Source organism: Corylus avellana, chromosome 2 (assembly GCF_965113065.1).
Source record: "Corylus avellana chromosome 2, dhCorAvel1.hap1.2, whole genome shotgun sequence".
Classification (NCBI taxonomy): Eukaryota; Viridiplantae; Streptophyta; class Magnoliopsida; order Fagales; family Betulaceae; genus Corylus; species Corylus avellana.
In genome coordinates, this window is record NC_142491.1 from 33891950 (window position 1) to 33914734 (window position 22785).

General features: G+C 38.0%; 1 protein-coding gene across 1 annotated transcript; it reads left to right on the plus strand.

Moving 5' to 3' along the window:
• Positions 1-17960: 17960 nt before the first annotated feature.
• Positions 17961-19461, plus strand: LOC132192169 (uncharacterized). Its single transcript, XM_059607460.2, has 3 exons — positions 17961-18270; positions 18356-19350; positions 19438-19461. Exons 1-3 carry the CDS (start codon positions 17961-17963, stop codon positions 19459-19461), a joined length of 1329 nt encoding a protein of 442 aa, XP_059463443.2.
• The last annotated feature ends 3324 nt before the right edge of the window (positions 19462-22785 follow it).

Consider the following 22785-nt stretch of genomic DNA (forward strand, 5'->3'; position numbering starts at 1 on the left):
GGCCTCTTTGGCTAAGCCAAGTTGAAATCCACCCAGTTGGCCTATTCAACTGTACCTGGCAAAGCGCTTGAGTCGTGAAGAGATTGGTGGGCCGATTTAATGGGTTGATATGGCGGAAAACCCGTTGAATGTGTCGGTCTGGCCCGAGAGCAATAGACTAAATTGCTGAGAATGGGCCCAAATGACAAGGAACCAATTTTGGGTTGGGCTGAACTGCTTTGAAATGGCCTAAACTCGAGTAAACTAGATGTTAATACTTTGGACAGAGACAAACAAGCCAAGAATGCACTGGAACCAGACTGAACCGATTTCGCATGTTCAAGAAGTAGACTAAGCTGGTCGAAAATGCTTTTGAACCGTTATGTAATTCATGAAAAATAAATAAATAAATAAAACGAATGGACTAGTTAAGAGGAACTGAAATCAGATGAACTGAGTTGAACTTGGTTTGGATCAGGTCAGGCACTCATGCAACCTGTGTGGGACTTGCTAGGGCATGAAAATACACGCCCAAGAGGCAGTAAGCACATACAGGCGGGTGGGAGGAGCTGGCGATGCGTTACAGAACGTGGAAAGATTGAACAATCAAGCGCTAATTAAAAATAAAGTTGATTGAGCATAGGTTTGATTGAAGATTTGATTTTAATGATATGTTAAAAGAGATTAAGCATTCACTATAATTTCAAATTATAACAAATCAAACAAATTAAGCATTTGATATAAAAGAAAATTCATAATGAATCACAAACTTCTTAACAGGAAATATTTCTCAAATCAAAATCATTCCCACCATTGAATCATTAATCTATAAAGAACATCTCAATAATACATAATACAAATGCTAAGCTTCACCCATAGCCCTAGCTGAAATCATTTCCACCATTCAATCACTAATCTATACATTATCTTTTTTGTATATATGCTCTTCAGACTTAGTCTCTATCACTAGGATGGTAATCATAATATATATATATATATAGAGAGAGAGAGAGAGAGAGATTAAGCATTCACTATAATTTCAAATTATAACAAATCAAACAAATTAAGCATTTGATATAAAAGAAAATTCATAATGAATCACAAACTTCTTAACAGGAAATATTTCTCAAATTAAAATCATTCCCACCATTGAATCATTAATCTATAAAAAACATCTCAATAATACATAATACAAATGCTAAGCTTCACCCATAGCCCTAGCTGAAATCATTTCCACCATTCAATCACTAATCTATACATTATTTTTTTTGTATATATGCTCTTCAGACTTAGTCTCTATCACGTTTTGAGCCTAATCATTTGTGTGATGACCCGCTTGATTAAAACGTGACTAATTTTTTTTTTTTTTTTTAAAAGCATTACCCACAACAAAACGGATTGTCACAGTGGCATGGCGATACCGCAGTATGCCATGAACCCATGCATTAACCTGATTGACAATATCATATGCCACACAGAGCTACATGCATCATCAATTATTCATCAGAGTTCATATCTTTACAGTGGAATATAAATAACATAAGACATAATATAACACATCAGAGCTGATTAATACATCTAAGTGATTAAAGCTTACATACAAAAGAATGGCTATACAAAAGTGTCACATGCGACACGAGCCATATACAAAAATAACATAGTCTAATCATATACATGTAAGCTCTACAAAAAGGGGACTATTATCTAGTCCAACTAAATAACGTCTGATGCATCTATGCCTCAAACGTTGTAATAACCCAGATACATAGCTATTGAGTCATCCTCAAGGGTTCCCGCACCTGCATCAACATTAACAACATTGTCTGCACCACGGGAATCACCACCACCCATGATGCAGGCGGATTTATGAGCCCGCCGTCTCCATAAAATAGAGACGCTCAATAGTATAGAACTTACTAGGCTATCTAAAAGAGTTATCATTTGAAAACATACTTACAATTTAATTAGCTTAACAATAAAACATATTGAAAGTCATTATATATCATCTTATGCAACCATTCATATCAATATATGTTATGCGCAGTTGCATCTCCTGCACATAGGCATACTGATACACCTGGTAAGAGCTCATATAAAACCAATCATCATTATCATAAAATCATATGCTATGCATGCTCATGCAACATCATCTCTTCATATCATCCATACATGTACATATATAACATCATCTCCTTCATATCATCCGTCATACGTATATACAAAATATAACATCATCTCCTCATAACATCCACATACATATACATATATAACATCATCTCCTCATAACATCCACCATACATATATACATAATATAACATTATCTCCTTCATATCATCCGTCATGCATATATACATAATATAACATCATCTCCTCATAACATCCACATACATATACATATATAACATCATCTCCTCATAACATCCACCATACATATATACATAATATAACATCATCCCTTTCATATCATCCGCCATGCATATATACATAATTTAACATCATCTCCTCATAACATCCACATACATATGCATATATAACATCATCTCCTCATAACATCCAACATACGTATATACATAATATAACATTATCTCCTCATAACATCCATGTTCATGCTCATGCCATAAATGCTCATATGCTATTTTATAAATCATTTAATAAAATCATACTCATGACATAAACATCATTTTATCTCGTAAATTCATAAAAGCTCATAGAAACATCACATCAAACATTCATCCAACACATCTCATGGAACATCATTAAATAGTCAATATAATCACAAAACACCTTGTATCAATCATTCATCCAAAACATCTTTTATATTTTAAAACATATTATCTTTTTGCCTAGTAAGTAAAATACTTACCTTGTTTAGTTGAGTACCCTCCGGTGAACTCTTGACTCAATCGCGATACACCTAAGCATTTACAATATAAACACATAATTAAGCTCTATTCTTAGCTTAACAACTCATACTCTATAAAGATACTTGAGTACTACAAGTATCATGCTCCATTAGTTAACCCAATAGTTATTATTCTACGACCCTATCATCCTTATCTATTTACTACTTATCACATTAAATACTTATTTACTCCCTTATATATATATATATATATATATATATATATATATATATATATCCATTCCCATTGTCAATTACCCAAATTTATAATACTCATAAACACTTACAATGTCATATTAGAGCATAAATCCCATAGGTATCAATTTCCATGGAGTCCCATAAAAACCTAATATTAATTAACACTTTAAATGTAATTAAACTATTTAAATAGCATCCCTAGTGTTCACATATCAAAAGCCCCAAATTAATTCAAACTACATAAAATTAGGTTTTATGTTCATACGTTACCAATACGTAAGATTAGAGTTTCAACCCATTAATTTAACAAACCCGGAGTTTGAATCATGCATGGCAATCTACCACACATAAAAGCCCCACATTAATTTTAGGAATTAGGTTTCTTATTAAAATTCCCCAATTTTTGGACCTAATTAAAAATCCCATAAATCATTATGATTTCAAGCTTGATATCCAATGGGTAGAACAAAACTTTAAAGAGAAACTAGAGATTTCAACAACATATCAAAATCCCCTTTCAAGAACCACAGTTTTTGGACCTAAAGAAATTCCTAATGATTCATGTAATTTTCATTTTCTATAATCAATGGGTATGATAAAATCACAAAGGAAAGCTTTAGCCCTTACCCTATAAGTTTCTATGGCCGAAATCGCCTCCAAGATTTCTTCTTTTTTTTTTCTTTTTTTTTTTTTCTCTTCTTACACGGCAGCAACTCCCTCTCTCCCACTCAGGTTCATTCTCTCTCCCACTAAGCCGTGTGTATGTGTGTGTGGGAGAAGAAGGAGTGAGACAAAGGAGGAGAAAATGGGCGTGAGATGGGGTGAGGGAGAAAAGAAAGAAAAGAGAAAAGAAAGAAAGAATGGGGCTGCATGTGGACCACCAAGGCTTTGCCCTTTTTGCCCCTTTTGTTTTTTTTTTTAAAAAAAAAAAAAAACTAACGAGATAAGGTATCTCCAATGGCCAATGACAATTTGACATGTGGCATGGGATAAGATTCTTTTTCTATTTTAAAGCCCAAACTATTTAGAATTGCAAGATTTACCCCCACTACTATAAATTCATCTTTCTTAATTTCATATTTCACCCTTACCATTTATTTCAACTACAATTTACCCATACATATAATAATTTACCACACTAGGACTTATTATCACACTAACATTATTATTAGTTAATCTTTTTATCACTTAAAACTTATATTACATAAATACATCATCATTAAATAATATTTCTATTATATTTATTATTCTAAATTATTCCATGCATTATTTATTCTACTAATTAATTCAAATTACTCTGAGGTTACTAGTAATAAACTTAATTATTTTCTCAGGTCTTACAATTTGGTCCTTATCTCCTTTATTGGTGTCACTGATGTACGGTCTAAACACATCAAGACAAGCCTAGATCCTTCTCGCAAACAAATACGCTGCCCAATCTCGTTCAAATACCTCCACCTCAAGCGTCAATTGCAAAGCTTGCAGCAAGGAGGTAAATCTTGTACTGAATATTTAACTATGGCCAAGAATTGGGCAAATCAATTTGCAGGTGTGGGTAAGCCAGTTGAGGAAGATGACCTCATCTCATTTATTATCAGTGCATTAAATCTAATGTTTAATTCATTTATCATTGCCTTTTCATTTGCTGTTTGTGATCGTGAGATGTCATTCAATGATTTTCGCTCTGAATTGTTGAGCCACGAAATACTACTTCAGAACCAACAACATCAAGCTATCACACCCGAGGCTGGTTCATTTGCTTTACACATCAATCAATCCAATCAACCCAACTTTCCTCACTCAACCAGAAGGCCATGGTTTCCTGTAAGATATTCTCCAAGACAAAATGCACATGGGCCACCTTTCTCTCCTAGACACAATAATACTCCAAATTACAATAGCCAAGGTCATTCACGTGGGCAAGACACACTCAACAAGCCAAGGTAATTTTCCATCCAACATAAACCAATCTCCTCGATCCCCATGCCAAATCTGTGGCAAAAATAATCACAGGGCCTTAGATTGCTACCATCGAATGGATTATGCTTATCAAGGTAGGCATCCGCCAACACAATTGGCTGCAATGGTTGCTCACAATCACTCAGCTCTTAAGAATCAAGATTGGTTGGCTGATTCAGGAGCAAATGCTGATGTCATTGCTGATCCTTCCAACATCTCTAATCCACAGGCCTTTGATGGTGTAGACACCGTGGGTGTAGGCAATGGAGCAGGTTTGGTTATACAAAACACTGGATCATCACTTGTTAAATCTCCTACATCACACACTCACAATTTCCTTCTCAAAAACATTTTGCATTGCCCATCTGCACCTGCCAACTTACTTTCAATAAATAAATTTTGTTAAGATAACCATTGTTGCTTTCCCTTAACTAAATCTGATTTCACTATGAAGGACACATTGACAAGTGTCGTACTACTGCAGGGACCGCGTGAGAATGGGCTGTATTCCATTCCTTGGCACCGAATATCCAAAAACAAAATTAAAGGGTTTGCTGCTCTCATTGGTGTTAAAACCACAGACATGGTTAGGCACCAACGATTGGGACACCCTTCAGAATCTACTTTTCAACATCTTCTACGTCACCAACACCTTCTCCTTGCTAGACCCATTAATTCGTCTACAGTCTGTAAGTCTTGTCAGCTTGGCAAGTCCAAGCAGTTATCTTTTCCCGAGTCCATTAGGAGTTCAACTAGTCCTTTAGAAACCATTCACTCAGATGTATGGACATCCCCTGTACCATCTCTAAGTGGATGCAAATTTTATGTCTTATTTATTAATGAGTTCAGTCGGTTTACTTGGCTATATCCCATAATGAATAAAAGTGATATTTTCGCATGCTTCATTAAATTCAAATTACTTGTCGAAAATATTTTCTCTACCAAAATAAAATATTTTCAATCTGACAATGGTGGAGAATACACATCCAATCAATTCAAAACCTTTTTAAACCAACATGAAAGATTTCACAGACTGACATGTCCCCATACATCTCAGCAAAATTGAATTGCTGAGCGGAAGCATAGACATATCATGGAAATAGGACTGACACTCCTAGCTCAATCGGGCTTGCCACCTAAATACTGGGTTGACTATTTTTTTACCTCCATTTATCTCATCAATAGGTTGCCAACTCCAGTGTTACAAAATAAATCTCCATTTTTTAAACCATTCAAAAAGGAGCCCGATTACACCATTTTACGGTCTTTTGGTTGTCTTTGTTACCCTCTCCTTCGTCCCTATACAGCCCATAAACTTGCATTTAGAAGCAAACCTTGCATTTTTATAGGATATGGTGCTAATCAAAAGGGTTATAGGTGGTTTGAACCACACTTTCAAAAAGTATATCTTTCCCGCAATGTGGTTTTTGATGAAAGTAAATTTCCAGCGAAAGGTATAGCTTTCTCTCACGGCACCTGGACTGTCACAGCTCCCCCAAGTACTGCAGCTCCTTTTCAACCAGCCCATCTGTCAAGCATATCACTTATGCCTCCTATACAACCTGATTTACCTCTCTCTTCTCATGACAACTCACACCATGACAAGTCTACCACATTCCTCCCTGCACCTAACACTCACCATTTACCATTCAAAGCCACGATCCCACCTTCTTTACCATCCAAAGACATGGTCCCACCTTCTTTTCCATTAAACCATACGGTTCCCTTTTCTCCTCTCTTACCCATTACTCATACCAACTCCCTTCCATCTCAAACATCATCTACTCATACCAACTCCCTTCAATCTTAGACATCATCACGTGCTTTCTCAGATATTGACGCCTTGTCCTCCCCTCTTCATGAGACATCACTTTCCTTACCCACTGCCTAAGACAACTCTCATGCCTCATCCTCTCCTTTTCATGTGACACCCCCTTTATCTCATACATTAGAACCGTCTCTTATTGAGCCCCCTATGCCCCTAGCTCCTGCCGTGGCCGTCTTCAGTCCTAGGTTCCCATCTGAAGCGCCTATTAACCCCTCTAACCACACTCTGTCTCTCCCAACCTCTGTTGCCCCTCCCACCCACATTATCACACACTCCCAAACTGAAATTTTTAAACCCAAAACCTTCCATGATTTCAAGCTTTTTCATGCCACAAAACATCCTCTTGTAGCCTACCCAAGTATTGCTCTCCCATCTAAACCATCCACCTATAGGTAGGCAGCCAATAAACTCGAATGGGTTGCTGTTATGCCATTGGAATTTCAAGCCTTGTTATCCAACAATACTTGGTCCTTATGCCCCAGGCCCATGCACCACAATGTGGTTCGCAATAAGTGGGTGTTCAAAATAAAGCAAAAACTAGATGGCAATGTAGAACAGTTCAAGGCTCACCTCGTCACCAAAGGGATTTGATCAATTGTATGGTGTTGACTATCATGACACCTTTAGTCCAATTATCAAACCTGCTACCATATGCTTGGTTTTGGCTCTTGCAACTCACTTCAACTGGACACTTAAGCAATTGGATATTTCCCACGCCTTCTTGCATGCTGTGCTTGATGAAGAGGTCTACATGGAACAACCCCAAGGATTTGTAGATCCTGTCCATCCAGATTATATGTGCAAATTGCACAAATCCATCTATGGCTTCAAGCAGGCTCCCCGTGCAAGGTTTACTCGTCTCTCTCATGCATTATTTGATATTGGGTTTTGTGGTTCTCAAGTTGATCATTCTCTTTTTATTTATCACACTAACCACATTCATGTATTTCTTTTAGTCTATGTGGATGATTGCCACGATGCAGTCTCTCATTGATAAACTCAAGTCCGATTTTGCACGCAAGGACCTGGGCTCCCTCAGCTACTTCCTTGGCATCCAAACCCTCCGCGATACTTCTGGCCTGCACCTCCGGCAATCCAAATATGTGATGGACCTTCTCCAGCGAGCTGGCATGACGGAATCTAAACCCTATCATGCTCCCTACATTTTCGGCTCCAAAATGTCGAAATTTGAGATGTTCTGCCCAACCCTGCTGAATTTTGCCATGTTGTAGGAGCTCTCCAATACGTCACCCTCACACGGCCTGATATCGCCTACTCCATCAATCAACTCTGCCAACATATGCACAACCCGACATTTGTTCACTGGACCGCGGCCAAGCGGGTGCTCCGTTATTTAAAAGGTATTGTCGACTTGGGCCTTCACTACACCAAAGGTTCTATCACCCTCACTGCATTCTGTGACTCTGATTGGGCAGGGAATCCAGATGACCGCCACTCCACGACTAGTTTTGGTATCTTCTTTGGCCACAACCTGATTTTGTGGTCAGCCAAGAAACAACATATGGTCTCTCGTTCTAGTACGAAAGCCGAGTATCGCTCCGAGGCCCTTACCACTGCCGAGATGTATTGGCTTCGCATGCTTCTCAAGGAACTGCAGGTTTCCCTACCATCTCCTCCCACCTTATGGTGCGATAATTCTGGTGCCTTGGCCTTAGCCTCCAATCCAGTATTTCATGCTTGCACCAAACATATTGAGGTGGGCTTTCATTTTATTCGGGAAAAAGTCGCTAACCGGGACATCCAACTCGACTACCTATCCACCCTTGACCAAGTTGCAGATCTTTTTACCAAGGGACTCCCCACATATCGTTTCTGGATACTACATGCCAAACTGCTAGTCATTCTCCCTGTCAGTTTGAGGGGGGGTGTTAAAGATATTTGGGGAAACTTCACTAAGGACCCCCAAACTTCCACCCGTTTTGAAATACCCCCCCTAAACTTCAAAATCTCTCAATTTAGTCCCTTGAACTTTCAATTACTCTCAATTTGGACCCCTCCGTCTAAATCAATCGTTAACCCCAAACGGAAAACAAAACACGTGACCTGCACATGACTTTTTTGACCTGAACTACCCATTATACCCTCATACTCCCTAAGTTAAATGTCCAAAATTACCCTCCTCGAAAAAATCCCAAATTAAACCTAAAAATGAGATCTCATTCGATATTTCCAACGTGAAGGGAAAAGTCATCTTTCGAACCCATCCACCTCCGTGTCAGCGAACCAGAGTAGACCCTTGAACTTTTGGTGTCGATTTAGTCAGAAATCGTGTCCAACTCAGTTCGTTACTACTATAATCAAGTACGATTTACGTTTTGTGTATCTTGACGTTTCGTTATTGTATTTTAGGGTTTGTAGTTGACGTTTATTGTTTTTTATCATTAATTTGTATTTGATATTTGGGGTTTTTGCATGTAACACTTCTAGAATGCATTTTGTTGAGGTTTTAGTGTGGCTATTTTTGTTGATTTGCAGTGGGTCATCCGTCGGATTCGTCCTTGTCGTTTTTTTCGCATTGACTTGTTGTTGGTTGCTGATTCATCCTTGTCGTTTTTTTGGTATTGAAAGTTATTGGTTTCTAATAATGTTGTGGGAAAGTTGTCATATTGTTTGGTAATCTTGTCTTCTGAGACTGAAGTGTGGCCCCCAAATACCATTTTCTTTGTCTGATCTAAAGTGTGGTCCCCTAGTTGGTGCTTGTGTTGGACACGTGATTGGCACTACGAATGCAATACATTAAATATAAACGTGGTCTCCTTCCATTACTTTTGCATTATTTGGTTGCTGAGTTTAGGCAAATGCTGGCTTCGTTTGATAACCGTGTTTGGGCAGATGGCATGGGCAAGTTACTGTACATTCTAGAAGTGTATGCCCTGCCAACAGGAATGAAAGTCAAAAAGCTTCTGAGCTTTGAACAGTTGCAAAACTTGAAAAAATGCGCCAACACACTTAATCTCTTTTCTGCCTAAAATGCCCTTGCAAGACTAAGGCATATTTCTTCTTATTTTTCCTATAGCTCATTTGTCCCTCAGTGAACGTGAGTCCTTCTTCAGTGTCCATCGTTTGTCTGAGCTGCTTCTTCCTCCGTCACCCAGCGACTGCGAAGGCCCTCCACCACGGCTCCACTTACTAGAGTCCGAACTTAGGTAATTTTCTTGAGACATAACAGATTTTAGATTCAGACCCATGAGCGTTTGTTTTTCCCATACTTATGTCTTTTTTTTAACTGTGTTTTATGCCTCTCAAGCAAAAATAGAGGATGATTCATAAGCATTTGTCTGGACAACAACCAAAACACTACCCAAAAATGAATAAAGCTCATAAGCTTTTTGTCCTTTTTTTTTTTTTTTTTTCATAAGAATAAAGCTCAAAACTTGATCACACAAGACAATATTACTTGAACAATGTATAACAACATAGCATAATTAACAATTTTTTACTTTCTGATTTTTTTTTTTTTTTTTTATGTCTCCTTTGCATGTATTTATTTTGACTTGTAATCAAAGTTTAAAGGGCATCTGCAATGTGATATAATTTCCAAAAATTGCACTTGTCTGGCTTAAGCTGTGTCTGCATGAGTAGTAGTTTCAACTGTGGCAAAATTCTCAGAAAGCTTGATAATAATTTCCTTCAATTGGTCTTTTTTTACTTCGGCTTACAAATGAAGCGTATTTAATATAAAACAACCTCTTCATTTGTTAATACGAAATTAATTATAAAAGTCCCACTAGCTAATTTCAATAGATAACATTTAGTTGAACCATACATAATAAACAACCTTTAATTGAAAACCCATACATTTTGTCATACCTGTGGTTCTGTGATTGTAAATGTCAGACCGTTCATCAACTGCCTTCGGCTATAGTCACCAGGAGACGTGTGTATGCTTCTATGGACTGCCATGTATGCTTCGGACCTCATCGAGTAAAGATAACCCGGGTCGGCGCTACTTTGGGTGCCTTGAATTTAAAGATGGATCTGGAACACATTGCAAGTTTTTTGACTGGGTTGACGACCCTATCAATGATCGTACCCGCGTGATGATATCTGAGCTGAAGACAAAGAATAAGTTGCTGGAGAACCAAATTCGCCATAAAGAAGCTGTTGAGAGTCGACTCCATTTTCTACTTATTGCACTATGCGGTCTATGTTTGGCTCTAGCTTCAATGCTCATGTATTTCATTTTTGGAATACCTCAGGATATTGCTCGGCGTAGGCTGCCCTTGTAGGAAAATGTTTATGGCTATAAGACAATCCTATGTGTAATAACATAGTGTTACGAAATCGGCCTATTTTCATTGACTCACTATAGACGGTCTATGTTTGGCTCTACACTTCAACGCTAATGTATTTTAATTATTGTATTCAAGTGTTTCCCTTAGTTTTTCTTCTTCTGTTCCTTTTTGTTTTTATCTAATTAGTACAACCCTCTCTTTTATTATAAGTACTTAAATAAAAGAGTATTGCAGATATTCGTGACTATAAAAAATAAAAAAAACAAAGCAATACTAAAATAATAGAGAAAGACAATATTTTCTGTAGATTGTTTTTCACAACCACCATTTGCATATATAACATAAAAGAAATTGTTTTTATAATAGGCAAACAACTAAACAAAACACGAGAAGATGAAAGGAGCCGTAAATTAGCCCGAATTTACGGTTTGCCACATGTGACTTGTCACTGCATCCCGATATATTACCATGAATTCTTTACTTTGGCGAGATCAGTCCGGTGGTACATTACGTGCAACGTATGAAACAAGTGGCATGGTTGCCACCTGCGACACATCAATCTATTCTTCCCCGTATATCTTCTTTAAAGCGTTAACAAATAACGGATCCGTGAGACCGCAATCTTTTCGAATGAAGTTGTGCACGGTGCAACACGTGATCACAAAATATCGCTGATATCGCATGGAAAACGGAGGCATACACTTCAAGATTTTAAAACGTTTCTTCAGAATTCCGAACGTTCTTTCAACAATTGAACATAGGGAAGAGTGTCTGTAGTTAAAAAGTTCCATAGCATTCTTAGGCGGTATCCGAGATTGACGAAATGTCTCCTGATGGTATCTTTCATTGCGATGCGGGGTAAGGAACCCCTTGTAGCAGCCATAGCCTGAGTCAACCAGGTAAAAATACTCTACAAAAATTCATTGAAAACTAGCACGTTAGACTCAATGCCAATAATGGATTAACCAACACAAAACCTACGTTGCAAACTAGTACCTTCAGTTGGGGTGGGGAAGCAGACTTTTGGATCGTGTATGCACTCCCAAAAAACTCGGGAGTCATGTGTGCTGCCCTCCCAACCAGCATAGTCGTAGGTGAAGCATATATCAAAGTCAACTATACACAACACACTCTGCGATACGTTCGACTTGTAATCCCGATAGGGTACCTTGTTCTCCCCCGTCACGTTTGCGTCGACGTGGGTGCCATCTATGGCCCCAATGCATTTCTGGGAGAAAAACAAAAAATCATGAAATCAATAAATGGTACCAATTAACGTAAATGCTATATATTTCAGGAACAAACTTTTTCAACTAAACACTACATTGGTTTTAATATGATTTACCCCAAACCACGGATAATAGCGGCTATCTGTCGTGACATACAGGTGAGGCATCTACATTGCGGATGGTCGTATGATGGTTTTCCCAAGCCTGCAAATCGCTTTTGAAACTAGGTGACAATATCGGTTTATTGTTTCTAAAGATTGTTGTATTCTATCCGACACATCCCTATGCGTGTGACTGTGTGTGGCAATTAAGAGAAATGTCGCAACTTGCTCTGTAATCTTAACATAACGACTGCTCTTTAAGAAACCATTTTGTTTCAATGTATTACACAGTTTCAAGAATGTACTTGGCCCCATTCGAAATCGCTCGTAGCATGTAGTTTTGTTGTCATCGGTAAGTACCCAATGTACCCACATGGCGCCGGTCAACATTGACGTCCTTTGAGGAATTGGAATGCGGCTTATTGATGGATGCATTAAATGGACGTAACATTCTTGCACTAACTCAAACATGCGCAAAAGAAGGATCTCCAATTCATCCCTTAGTGATGAATCCAAATTTGGCTCGTCATCGTCATCATCCGATTCCTCAATATCGGAATCTGTAAGATCGTCACAGTTTGGGAAATCACTGTTGTCAACTGCATCCATGTTGAAAAACCTACAATTTTATGTAATGCATAATGTCATGTAGGTCTACATCATATTTAAATATGCGTCATTGGATATTAAAGCCACAAAGATAACATAACACGATAATGAAGTACAGTGAATAACATAACATGATAATGAAGATAACATAACACGTAGGTCTACATCATATTGAAATATGCGTCACTTTAAAACCCGCATACATGTTAGGAAATAGGCATCCATACAGTGCTAAAGTTTAGTAATACACACGATCATAATAAGATAATAATGTCTTACAAGTGACGCATAATAGTAAGATAACATCTGGCAATAATTGATTATATCAATTATTGCTAGAGGGCATGAAAGTTGTGACCCAATAACGCTGTCCATCGGCATTCATGTTCAACACAACCTCCGTCCAGTGTGGGTCCTTGAGGGTATTACACATATCCACATATGCAGTAGGAGGCATTGACATCTCAGCAGCAAGAGCATTAACTATCTTCATAACCCCTCCAGCAAGACCTTTAGATGAAATGGCCCGGGCAGAGTTAGCGTCCCCAATTGACGGAGAACTGTTGGATATTTTCAGGTTCCGGATGACTGTATCCTTAATGGAATTGAACTCGTTGGTAATCCGAGTGAAAACCTCCTCACCCTTTGTGGAACGCTTGCTAGAATGGGAGGACTGCAAATCTATGTCACATTTCCTCTTTCCCTTTGATTTGCATTTCGGCTTCCGTATAGGACAGCTACGGCCCTTAGTTAGGTCAACGATGGCCGGAGTGAGATTGAGATCTACGTGATTCTCACCATCACAGTCGGAGTCTGAAGGGGATTGGGTGCTAGCATGTTTGTAATTTCCAGTAGCGGTGGACCCCGTAAAGACGTAGCACATTTTCTCAAAGTTTCGGGGTGGGCCAGTACGAAATTTGTAGTACTTTTTCATTTTCGCATCCTGTTAAAAGAAAAAAAAAATTGCAAAAAAATAGTTAAGGTAGCACAACCTTTCTAAGTGTCAAAAGATATAACAATAAATAAACCCTATCAATAAAGGTAAAGGTATACCGTCCTGATCTGTTCCCATTGCTCTGGAGTTGCATTGATCGTCCCAAGGTCATTATCCCATCCAAACCCAGTACCATTGTTGTCTCGCTTAAGTTGCAAGTAATTGGCATGTTTTTCTCTTAGGCGACAAATTTTCTCACCAACTTGGTAATCTGTGTACTGAGTGCCATCCCCCACTTGGTTGTTCACCCTTTGGGTAATGCAAGGAATTATTTTTTTCCCATATGGTGGTCGTGTACCTTCTTCAAGGAATTCTTTCAAAATGTCGAGCAGAAAGTCCTCGTGTTCTTTTTCCCATTTCATGTAAAGGTTGACCCGGCTAACGGGTGGGGAGGGTGAGTGGGTGGAAACGTGCTTGCGAGGGGACTTGCGTGGCATGGAAAAAAACATCTATGATTTGGGAGAATCATGTGTGACAATTTGATAGTTGGCATATATGCATAAATATATGAAGCATATAGATCCCAACAATAAAATATCGTATATGAATGCAGTTGATAGTTAATGTGGACAAAGAGATCAGACAACGAAAGATAACAAGAAAAACACATTAACAAAATTGTAAACAAGAACAAATGTAATGAAAGGATGAGTTTGATTTAACTAGAATAATCAATGAACCTTTTTGGGCAGGATGTCACGTGGTCTTAAGGCGTATCCACCGTACTGAGAAATAAATGATAACCAAATTAGTCACAACACAAATAATTACTTTATGTCTTCATGCACAAAAATTATACAAAAAGAGAGTACGACTGCATTATGTTAAAAAAGATATTATTGAAACCGCAATGTCCACAATAACGTGAATCCAAATAGCAGCGTTACCCAAACAATAGCAAAATATATCTTCATCAAAAATTAATTTTTAAAAAGTAATCCAAATATAAAAATCCACATAGATGGTTTTAGTAATAAATATTACATATCTAAATATGTCAATGTAAAATTGTAGTTACATACCTCCTAATACTTAAGTGAAACAGAAAACATAGAGAAAACAATCCAAAGAGACAATAAAAATGTAAGAACTTTACACATAAAAGATATTAGGGGACATGGACAACGGTTTGATTCCAAAATGACGTGGCAATTTATTCATAATGTAACAGCACATAGACCATTAGATCTATAAAATTTAATCTGGACCATGAAATAAACTAATCACGTGATTTTAAAATTTTCATCCAAATTGAGTTAGAGGAAATCAGTCTATGAAACTCTAAAAACACATATCAGTTTAAGTTTAATAGATTAATCAATTTATAATAAAAAAAATCCAATAAAAAATGTGATTAAAGACTCCTATTATAAGTAGATGTGTATTAGCAAAATTTTTATAGTTTAATTGCTGGGTTGACAGCTCATGTGAAATCAATTAATTAATTAAGTTAAAAATATGGTTTGATTTGCTGCAAAACCCAGCCAATATTTGCTACGGCTTTGGAGACATAAAAAAATAAAAAAATAAAAAATAAAATCGGAAAGTAAAAAATTGTTAATTATGCTATGTTGTTATACATTGTTCAAGTAATATTGTCTTGTGTGATCAAGTTTTGAGCTTTATTCTTAGCCAAAAAAAAAAAAAAGGACAAAAAACTTATGAGCTTTATTCATTTTTGGGTAGTGTTTTGGTTGTTGCTCAGACAAATGCTTATGAATCATCCTCTATTTTTGCTTGAAAGGCATAAAACACAGTTAAAAAAAGACATAAGTAAGAGAAAAACAAATGCTTATGGGTCTGAATCTAAAATCTGTTATGTCTCAAGAAAATTACCTGAGTTCGGGCTCTATTAAGTGGAGCCGTGGTGGAGGGCCTTCGCAGTCGCTGGGTGACGGAGGAAGAAGCAGCTCAGACAAACGTTGGACACTGAAGAAGGACTCACGTCCACTGAGGGACAAATGAGCTATAGGAAAAATAAGAAGAAATATGCCTTAGTCTTGCAAGGGCATTTTAGGCAGAATAAAGATTAAATGTGTTGGCGCATTTTTTCAAGTTTCGCTACTGTTCAAAGCTCAGAAGCTTTTTGACTTTCATTCCTGTTGGCAGGGCATACACTTCTAGAATGTACAGTAACTTGCCCATGCCATCTGCCCAAACACGGTTATCAAACGAAGCCGCTATTGTCATTCCCCTCTAACTTTTTTTTTTCTTTTCCAACTATAAGTGAATGTACTAACCGGTTTATATTATGAATGAGTTTGTGAAAAAATGTTTCATGTGATTAAGCAACAAAGTTTAAGAAATAAGAATAAGTTATTTAATAAGTGACATTATAAAGACCAACTAAACTACCATATTAGATTATGAAAAAGGAGTTGGTTTGGTCATTCTTTTTGAATGGTTCTTTTTGCTTTTTGGTTGTGATGTGAGCCAAACAATTGAAAGTTGCTTTACCTTTTTTCCTTTTCCAACTATAAGTGAATGTACTAACCGGTTTATATTATGAATGAGTTTGTGTTGGTATTGTATTATATATTTAGAACTTTGTCCTTCTATTAGTGTTTACTGTTGGTACATTTAAACTTGTCAATGTAATGAATGTGGCAGGACACATGATGGGGCCACACACTATGATGTTTAAGGTGCACCATGGGGGTACTTTTAACAGGCAATATAGGGTTCATTATGTTGGGGGTGATGTTAGTAATTACCCAGAGCCATATGATAGTTCTAAATTGAAATTTTCTGACATAGAGGATATATGTAAGACATATGGGTATAGGTCAGGGGACCTTGTTTATTATTGTGTACCAGCATATCCTTTAGAACAAGGGTTAAGACTTATGTCCTCTGACCACGATGTAACTGAAATGGTGGCAAACCATGTAGGTCATGATCTTGTTGTGTTGTATACAGTAATGTATGGTGTAGTAGATGTTGTTGTAGAAGGCGATGATGAAGAGGATTCGAAGTTTGAGAGGACAGTTGTGTTTAGGAAGGATGCTTTCTGGGATTCAGTCCTTAGTGATGATACTGACTGTCTTGACTCGGATGAGGATAGTGCTCCTGCTTATAGGGACATTGATGAGGGGGTTGGAATTGATGAAGGTGCAGAGGTTGATTGGGATGACAATGATGAGCTTGGGGGAAATGATCAGGATGACAATGAGGATGATGATGAGGATCATGATGAGGAAGATGATGCTGGAGAGAGTGATGCAGGTGGAAGTCATGGACAACATAGAGGTGGAGAAGAGATGGAAGAGAGGGAAGAGAGTGATGATAGTTCACACAGGGATGATAGTGATTAGCTTAGGTCACCACATGATAGTGGTGATGATAGTGCAGTGCCCTCCCGGAGGGATGTAACCAAAAGGGTACAGTTTGATTCTACTGATTTAAATAATCCTACATTGATAAAAGGGAATACATTTCACAATGCTTCTGAATTTAGAAAAGCAGTGAAACAGTACAACATTATAAGAGGGAAGGATTTGAGATTCAAGAGAAATGAGCTTAAAAGGATTGTCATAGTTTGCAAAGACCCAAGGTGCAAGTATAGGGTATATGGGAGGCAGTTGAAAAATGAGATGACATTCCTTTTAGTGTCCATAAGGCCCAAACACACTTGCACTAGGAAGTACCAAAATCATATGGTCACTTCAACTTGGATTGCTGAGTGGTGTATGGATTCTTTTAGGGAGCAGCCAAACATGCCCATAGATGTGTTGCATAAAAAGGTGAAAAACAAATGGAATGTGGATGTCCATGTGAGTTCCCTGTATAGGGCAAGGAAAAAAGCAAGAGAAGCAATATATAGGAGATTGGATCAGTAGTACCATCGTTTGTGGGATTATTGCTCCATGGTTAGGAGCACTAATATGGGCAGTTGTATGATTTTGATGGTTGAGAGACCAATGGCTGAGGTACCTTACAGATTTCAAAGGCTTTATGTTTCATTAGCAGCCATGAAGAATGGCTTTAAGGAAGGGTGTAGGCCCGTTATTGGTGTTGATGCATGTTTTCTAAAGGGTATGTATAAGGGGCAGCTAATGGCTGCTGTTGGCAGGGATGCCAACAACAACATGTACCCAATTGCAATGGCTGTGGTAGAAGCTGAGACAAAAGATAGCTGGACATGGTTCCTTGAGGCGCTTGTTACAGATCTTGGTCCAACTCGACATGGATGGACTTTTATTTCAGACCGACAAAAGGTAAATTAAGAATAAGTTATTATTCATATAAATTCAGAGTTTAGTGTAGTGCATGCAACTAATTATGTTTTCAAATATTGTGCAAGGCCTCGTTCAAAGCCTAGAGCAAGTATGTCCGCAATCCGAGCATCGCACATGTGTTAGGCACTTGTACGCGAATTTCAGAAGTGAAGGTCATCGGGGTGTGCTAGTGAAAGACCTTCTATGGCAAGCTGCTGCAGCATACACAAAGCAAGAGTTCTACATAGTGATGGATGAGATAAAGAGAACTAGCAAGGATGCCCATGCATACCTGGAGAAAGTTGACCCCAACACATGGTGTAGGGGTTGGTTCAATACCAATGTCAAGTCTGGCCTCTTACACAATAATACATGTGAGAGCTTCAATTCTTGGATCAAAAAGTTTCATGACCAGACTATCTTGTCCATGTTGGAAGGAATTAGATACAAGTTAATGAGAACGTACGTGAGGAAGAAGGAGATGATCAATTCAATGGAGGAGGCCATAGGGCCAAAGATTAGAAAAAAACTTGAAAAGGAAGAGGATGAAGCCAGTTCTTGTTGTTGTACATATGCTGGACAGGGTATGTTTGAAGTTGAGTGCCTCGGGAGGAGGTTTGTTGTAGATGTGGATGCTAGAACTTGTGGCTGCAGGAAATGGGATGTAACTGGTATCCCATGTTCTCATGCCATTTCAGCCATTTTACACCAAGATGGAGACCCTAATGATTATCTCAGTCCATACTACAGCAAGGAGATGGACTTGAAGTGCTATGACTACATTATCTACCCTGTGCCAAGTGAAGAGCAATGGCCTAGAAGTGGCCAACCTAACATTGAGCCACCCAAATCGAGAGTAACTCCTGGCAGACCAAAAAAACTTAGAAATATAGGTGTTGAAGAACCAAGAAACCCTAGTGCAATCAGGAAGGGGGGAAATAAGAATCAATGTGGGCACTGTCGGAAGTTTGGTCACAATAAGAGATCATGCGAAGCTAAGCTGCGACATGATGAAAGAAGGGACCGTGCGAGACAATTTTACAGAGAGAATGCATCAATTGACTGGAGTTTGGACATGGTAAGTCACTTGTGTAGTTTACTGTATTTATGGTTTGTTGATTAGTGTTTAATTGACTATATTTGTCAACAATTGTGTTGGGTTTAGTTTGCTGTATTTACTATTTGTTGATTATTGTTTAATTGACTATATTTGTCAACAATTGTGTTGGGTTCAATTTACTGTATTTACTATATTGTTGTAGTTGAATGGATCTTCAATTGCCACCTTAGCAACCACCACCACAAGATCAAGATCAAGAGTGAACACACCATTTAGAGGTGCAAAAAGGGGAAGAGTTAACACACCATCAGCTAGTGCAAAAAGAGCAAGAGTGAACACAATCACAGCCTGCACCAGAGACTCCATCAGGGTATGCACTAGAGCCTCCATCACATCCTGCATCACAACCTGCACCAGAGCCTCCTTCACAACCTGCATCCCAGCCTGCACCAGAGCCTGCCAGAGTAGTACCTTCTTCATCCCATCAAGCCAAAACAGCTAACAGGGTAGCAACACATTATGCATACAAACCAAATTAGAGTAATTTTTCATTTTTCATATTCGGTGATTTTTTATATTAACCCCAACTTTACTGGTCTGATGGTATACCTATATTGCAGGCTAAATCAATATTTGGTCATAAGCAGAAGACAACTGTAGGATTGGCTACAAGGACTAGGGAGGGTGGTAGGTTAAGGGAGCATGTTGGGAGTAAGAGATAACCTACCAACCAGAAACTTATTGTTGATTTGACTGGGGACCCTGCTGGCCCACCCCCAATTCTAAGTGGTGGACCCGTATGCTCTTGGGGTCCTCCCCGAGTTGGTGGTATAACATTTAGAACTGCCCCACCAGATTTTGACATACAGAAGGGTAAGGGGACAAATGCTGACAACCCTCCGCCAGGTTTTGGGGACCATGTTCGAAGAATGAATAAGGGGAAAGAGAAGTCCACCACAGTAGTGAAGGGAAAAGGGAAGCGGAAAATGTGGGAACTATTACTTGTTGTTGACAACTTTTTTGTGTTTAACCGCCTAATGATTGTGTTTATATTTTGTAAACATTGTAATGCATGAAGTGAAAATGGTATAGATGTATACTTTTGGGAACATTTAAAAACTATGTGACTTATGGATTCACCATTTTGTAACTATTATGCTGAAATTGTTGACTAGTCGGATCATTGACAAGTTCCTTAGTGGAATTGCATCAAAGTTGTATTTATATTTTGAAATGTAAATTGTAATGCATGAAGTGAAAATGGTGTAGATGTATACTTTTGGGAACATTTAGAAACTATGTGACTTATGGATTCACCATTTTGTAACTATTATGCTTAAATTGTTGACTAGTTGGATCATTGACAAGTTCCTTAGTGGAATTGCATCAAAGTTGTATTTATATTTTGTAATGTAAATTGTAATGCATGAAGTGAAAATTGGGTAGATGTATACTTTTGGGAACATTCAGAAACTATGTGACTTATGGATTCACCATTTTGTAACTATTATGCTGAAATTGTTCACTAGTTGGATCATTGAGAAGTTCCTTAGTGGAATTGCATCATGGTCTAGAAGCCATGATGTTTGTTGATTAGTGTGTCCATATTCAGGTTTTTTAAGCTATATTTGATGATATACCCTTTTATGGCACTTTTAAACATGTCATGCATGTTTCCCATGATTGGAAACTCTGATAGAATATAATGCAATCTGTTTGTGAGTGTTGGACTCTGATAAGCATCCAGGCCAAATGCAATATTTTATGTAACAAGCATTCTCTAATTTCAAGTTGGCTGCTATAGGTTATTCACTTGTTATTGTCATTTAAAATTATGGGTTTACGAAAATGTTACAAACTTTATACCCAACTTGTGAAATTCTCCACTGTTGAAATTGACAGATATCAAATTCAATAGAGGACTCAATTCTGTGAACAAATCCCAAAAACAGCTTGTTAATTTGTACCAACAAAATTCATACAAAGCATTCCAAAACATTCCAAATATTCCAAATTCAACAAAATTCATACAAAAAAAACATTACAAAATAAAACATAACCACAAGTTTGATAGGCTGATAGCAGTTGTATTGGATAAACAAGTGACGACAACAAAAACATGCAAATTCAATTGTCTTCTTCATCTGGTCAACATCAGCCTTGATGCAAGTCTATTAGAAGAAAATAGATAAAACATCATTACAGCAACAACACACAAACAACATGCAAGTGCAACTTGGAACTTCAGCTGCAAGCCGTTATACTTATTCTTCTGCCTTTCAAGTTTAAGTGCGAAATTAGCAACATCAACTTCCATTTTCAACTTGATCTGAGCAATTTCAATCTTGCATTTCAAGACTTTCATTGCTCTTTCAGACTTCAAATCTTGCTGCCACTCCATCAACATCGACATCACTCGATCACAGCACACACAAATGTTTGGTTCAACCCATTTAAAGAAATTGCAACCACGATTTTTGTCATTCTGCATAATCACACAATTAGGGTCTAACACATTACTAAAACAGCAAAAATTATATTTTTGTTCAAATAAAATTCATAAACAATAAACTTTCCACATAATTTACACACGAATAAAACCTCTTGCCATTATTTTTAGTTGTAGAAGCTGTTTTGATCACTGTTTTGCTCCAACATTTGCAAATCGGATGGTTCAATCCTGAATCGCTTACCTCACCCTCAGAGTACTCCATCTTTCACTGTCGTAACCATGGGACTCCTTCACCGTCTTGAGCTCGTCGCTGGCAGAGGAGAACGAGTGTGGGTCGTGGTCTTCAGCTGCTGCAAAACCCAAGCTTTGCGATTGCGATTTCCTCAGAAGGGTGGAAGCCGTGGGTTGCGGTTACGATTTGCTCAGATTTGCAGTGGTTCCTCATGTGCGTTGTGCGTCGCCCGTCAGTGTTGCAAACAATCAACGAGTTCGATTTTGGCCGTGCAAATCGAGTGCCCATTTAAGTTCGTTAAGGGTGAGGGAGTATGAGGGTATAATGGGTAGTTCAAGTCAAAAAAGTCACATGCAGGTCACGTGTTTCGTTTTCCGTTTGGGGTTAACGATTGATTTAGACAGAGGGGTCCAAATTGAGAGCAATTGAAAGTTCAGGAGACTAAATTGAGAGATTTTGAAGTTCAGGGGGAGGTATTTCAAAACGGGTGGAAGTTCGGGGGTCCTTAGTGAAGTTTCCCCAAGATATTTTGGATAATCACCAAGGCCACCTCACATGCTCCCCAAGCCCAATAAATTCAGTCACAATCCAATGAACACCTCTAGAAGACTCACTAATAATGGAGAAGATATACACAATTATATTGTCTCCTACAGCTAGCAAATCTCTCATGTTTATTATGTACATTCCTTGTAGAGCACAACGGCTATATTATTTACTGTAGATTCCTTAGATAGATTATTACGTTGTAATATTCCTTACATACTTG

What these genes read in the sequence shown, in the direction of transcription:
- LOC132192169 (XM_059607460.2), top strand. Translation starts at nt 17,961, where the DNA reads ATGGTTGAGAGACCAATGGCTGAGGTACCTTACAGATTTCAAAGGCTT. An exon ending in TTTTATTTCAGACCGACAAA is followed by an intron (nt 18,271 to 18,355) that starts AGGTAAATTAAG and finishes CAAATATTGTGC; the next exon opens with AAGGCCTCGTTCAAAGCCTA. An exon ending in TTGACTGGAGTTTGGACATG is followed by an intron (nt 19,351 to 19,437) that starts GTAAGTCACTTG and finishes TGTTGGGTTTAG; the next exon opens with TTTGCTGTATTTACTATTTG.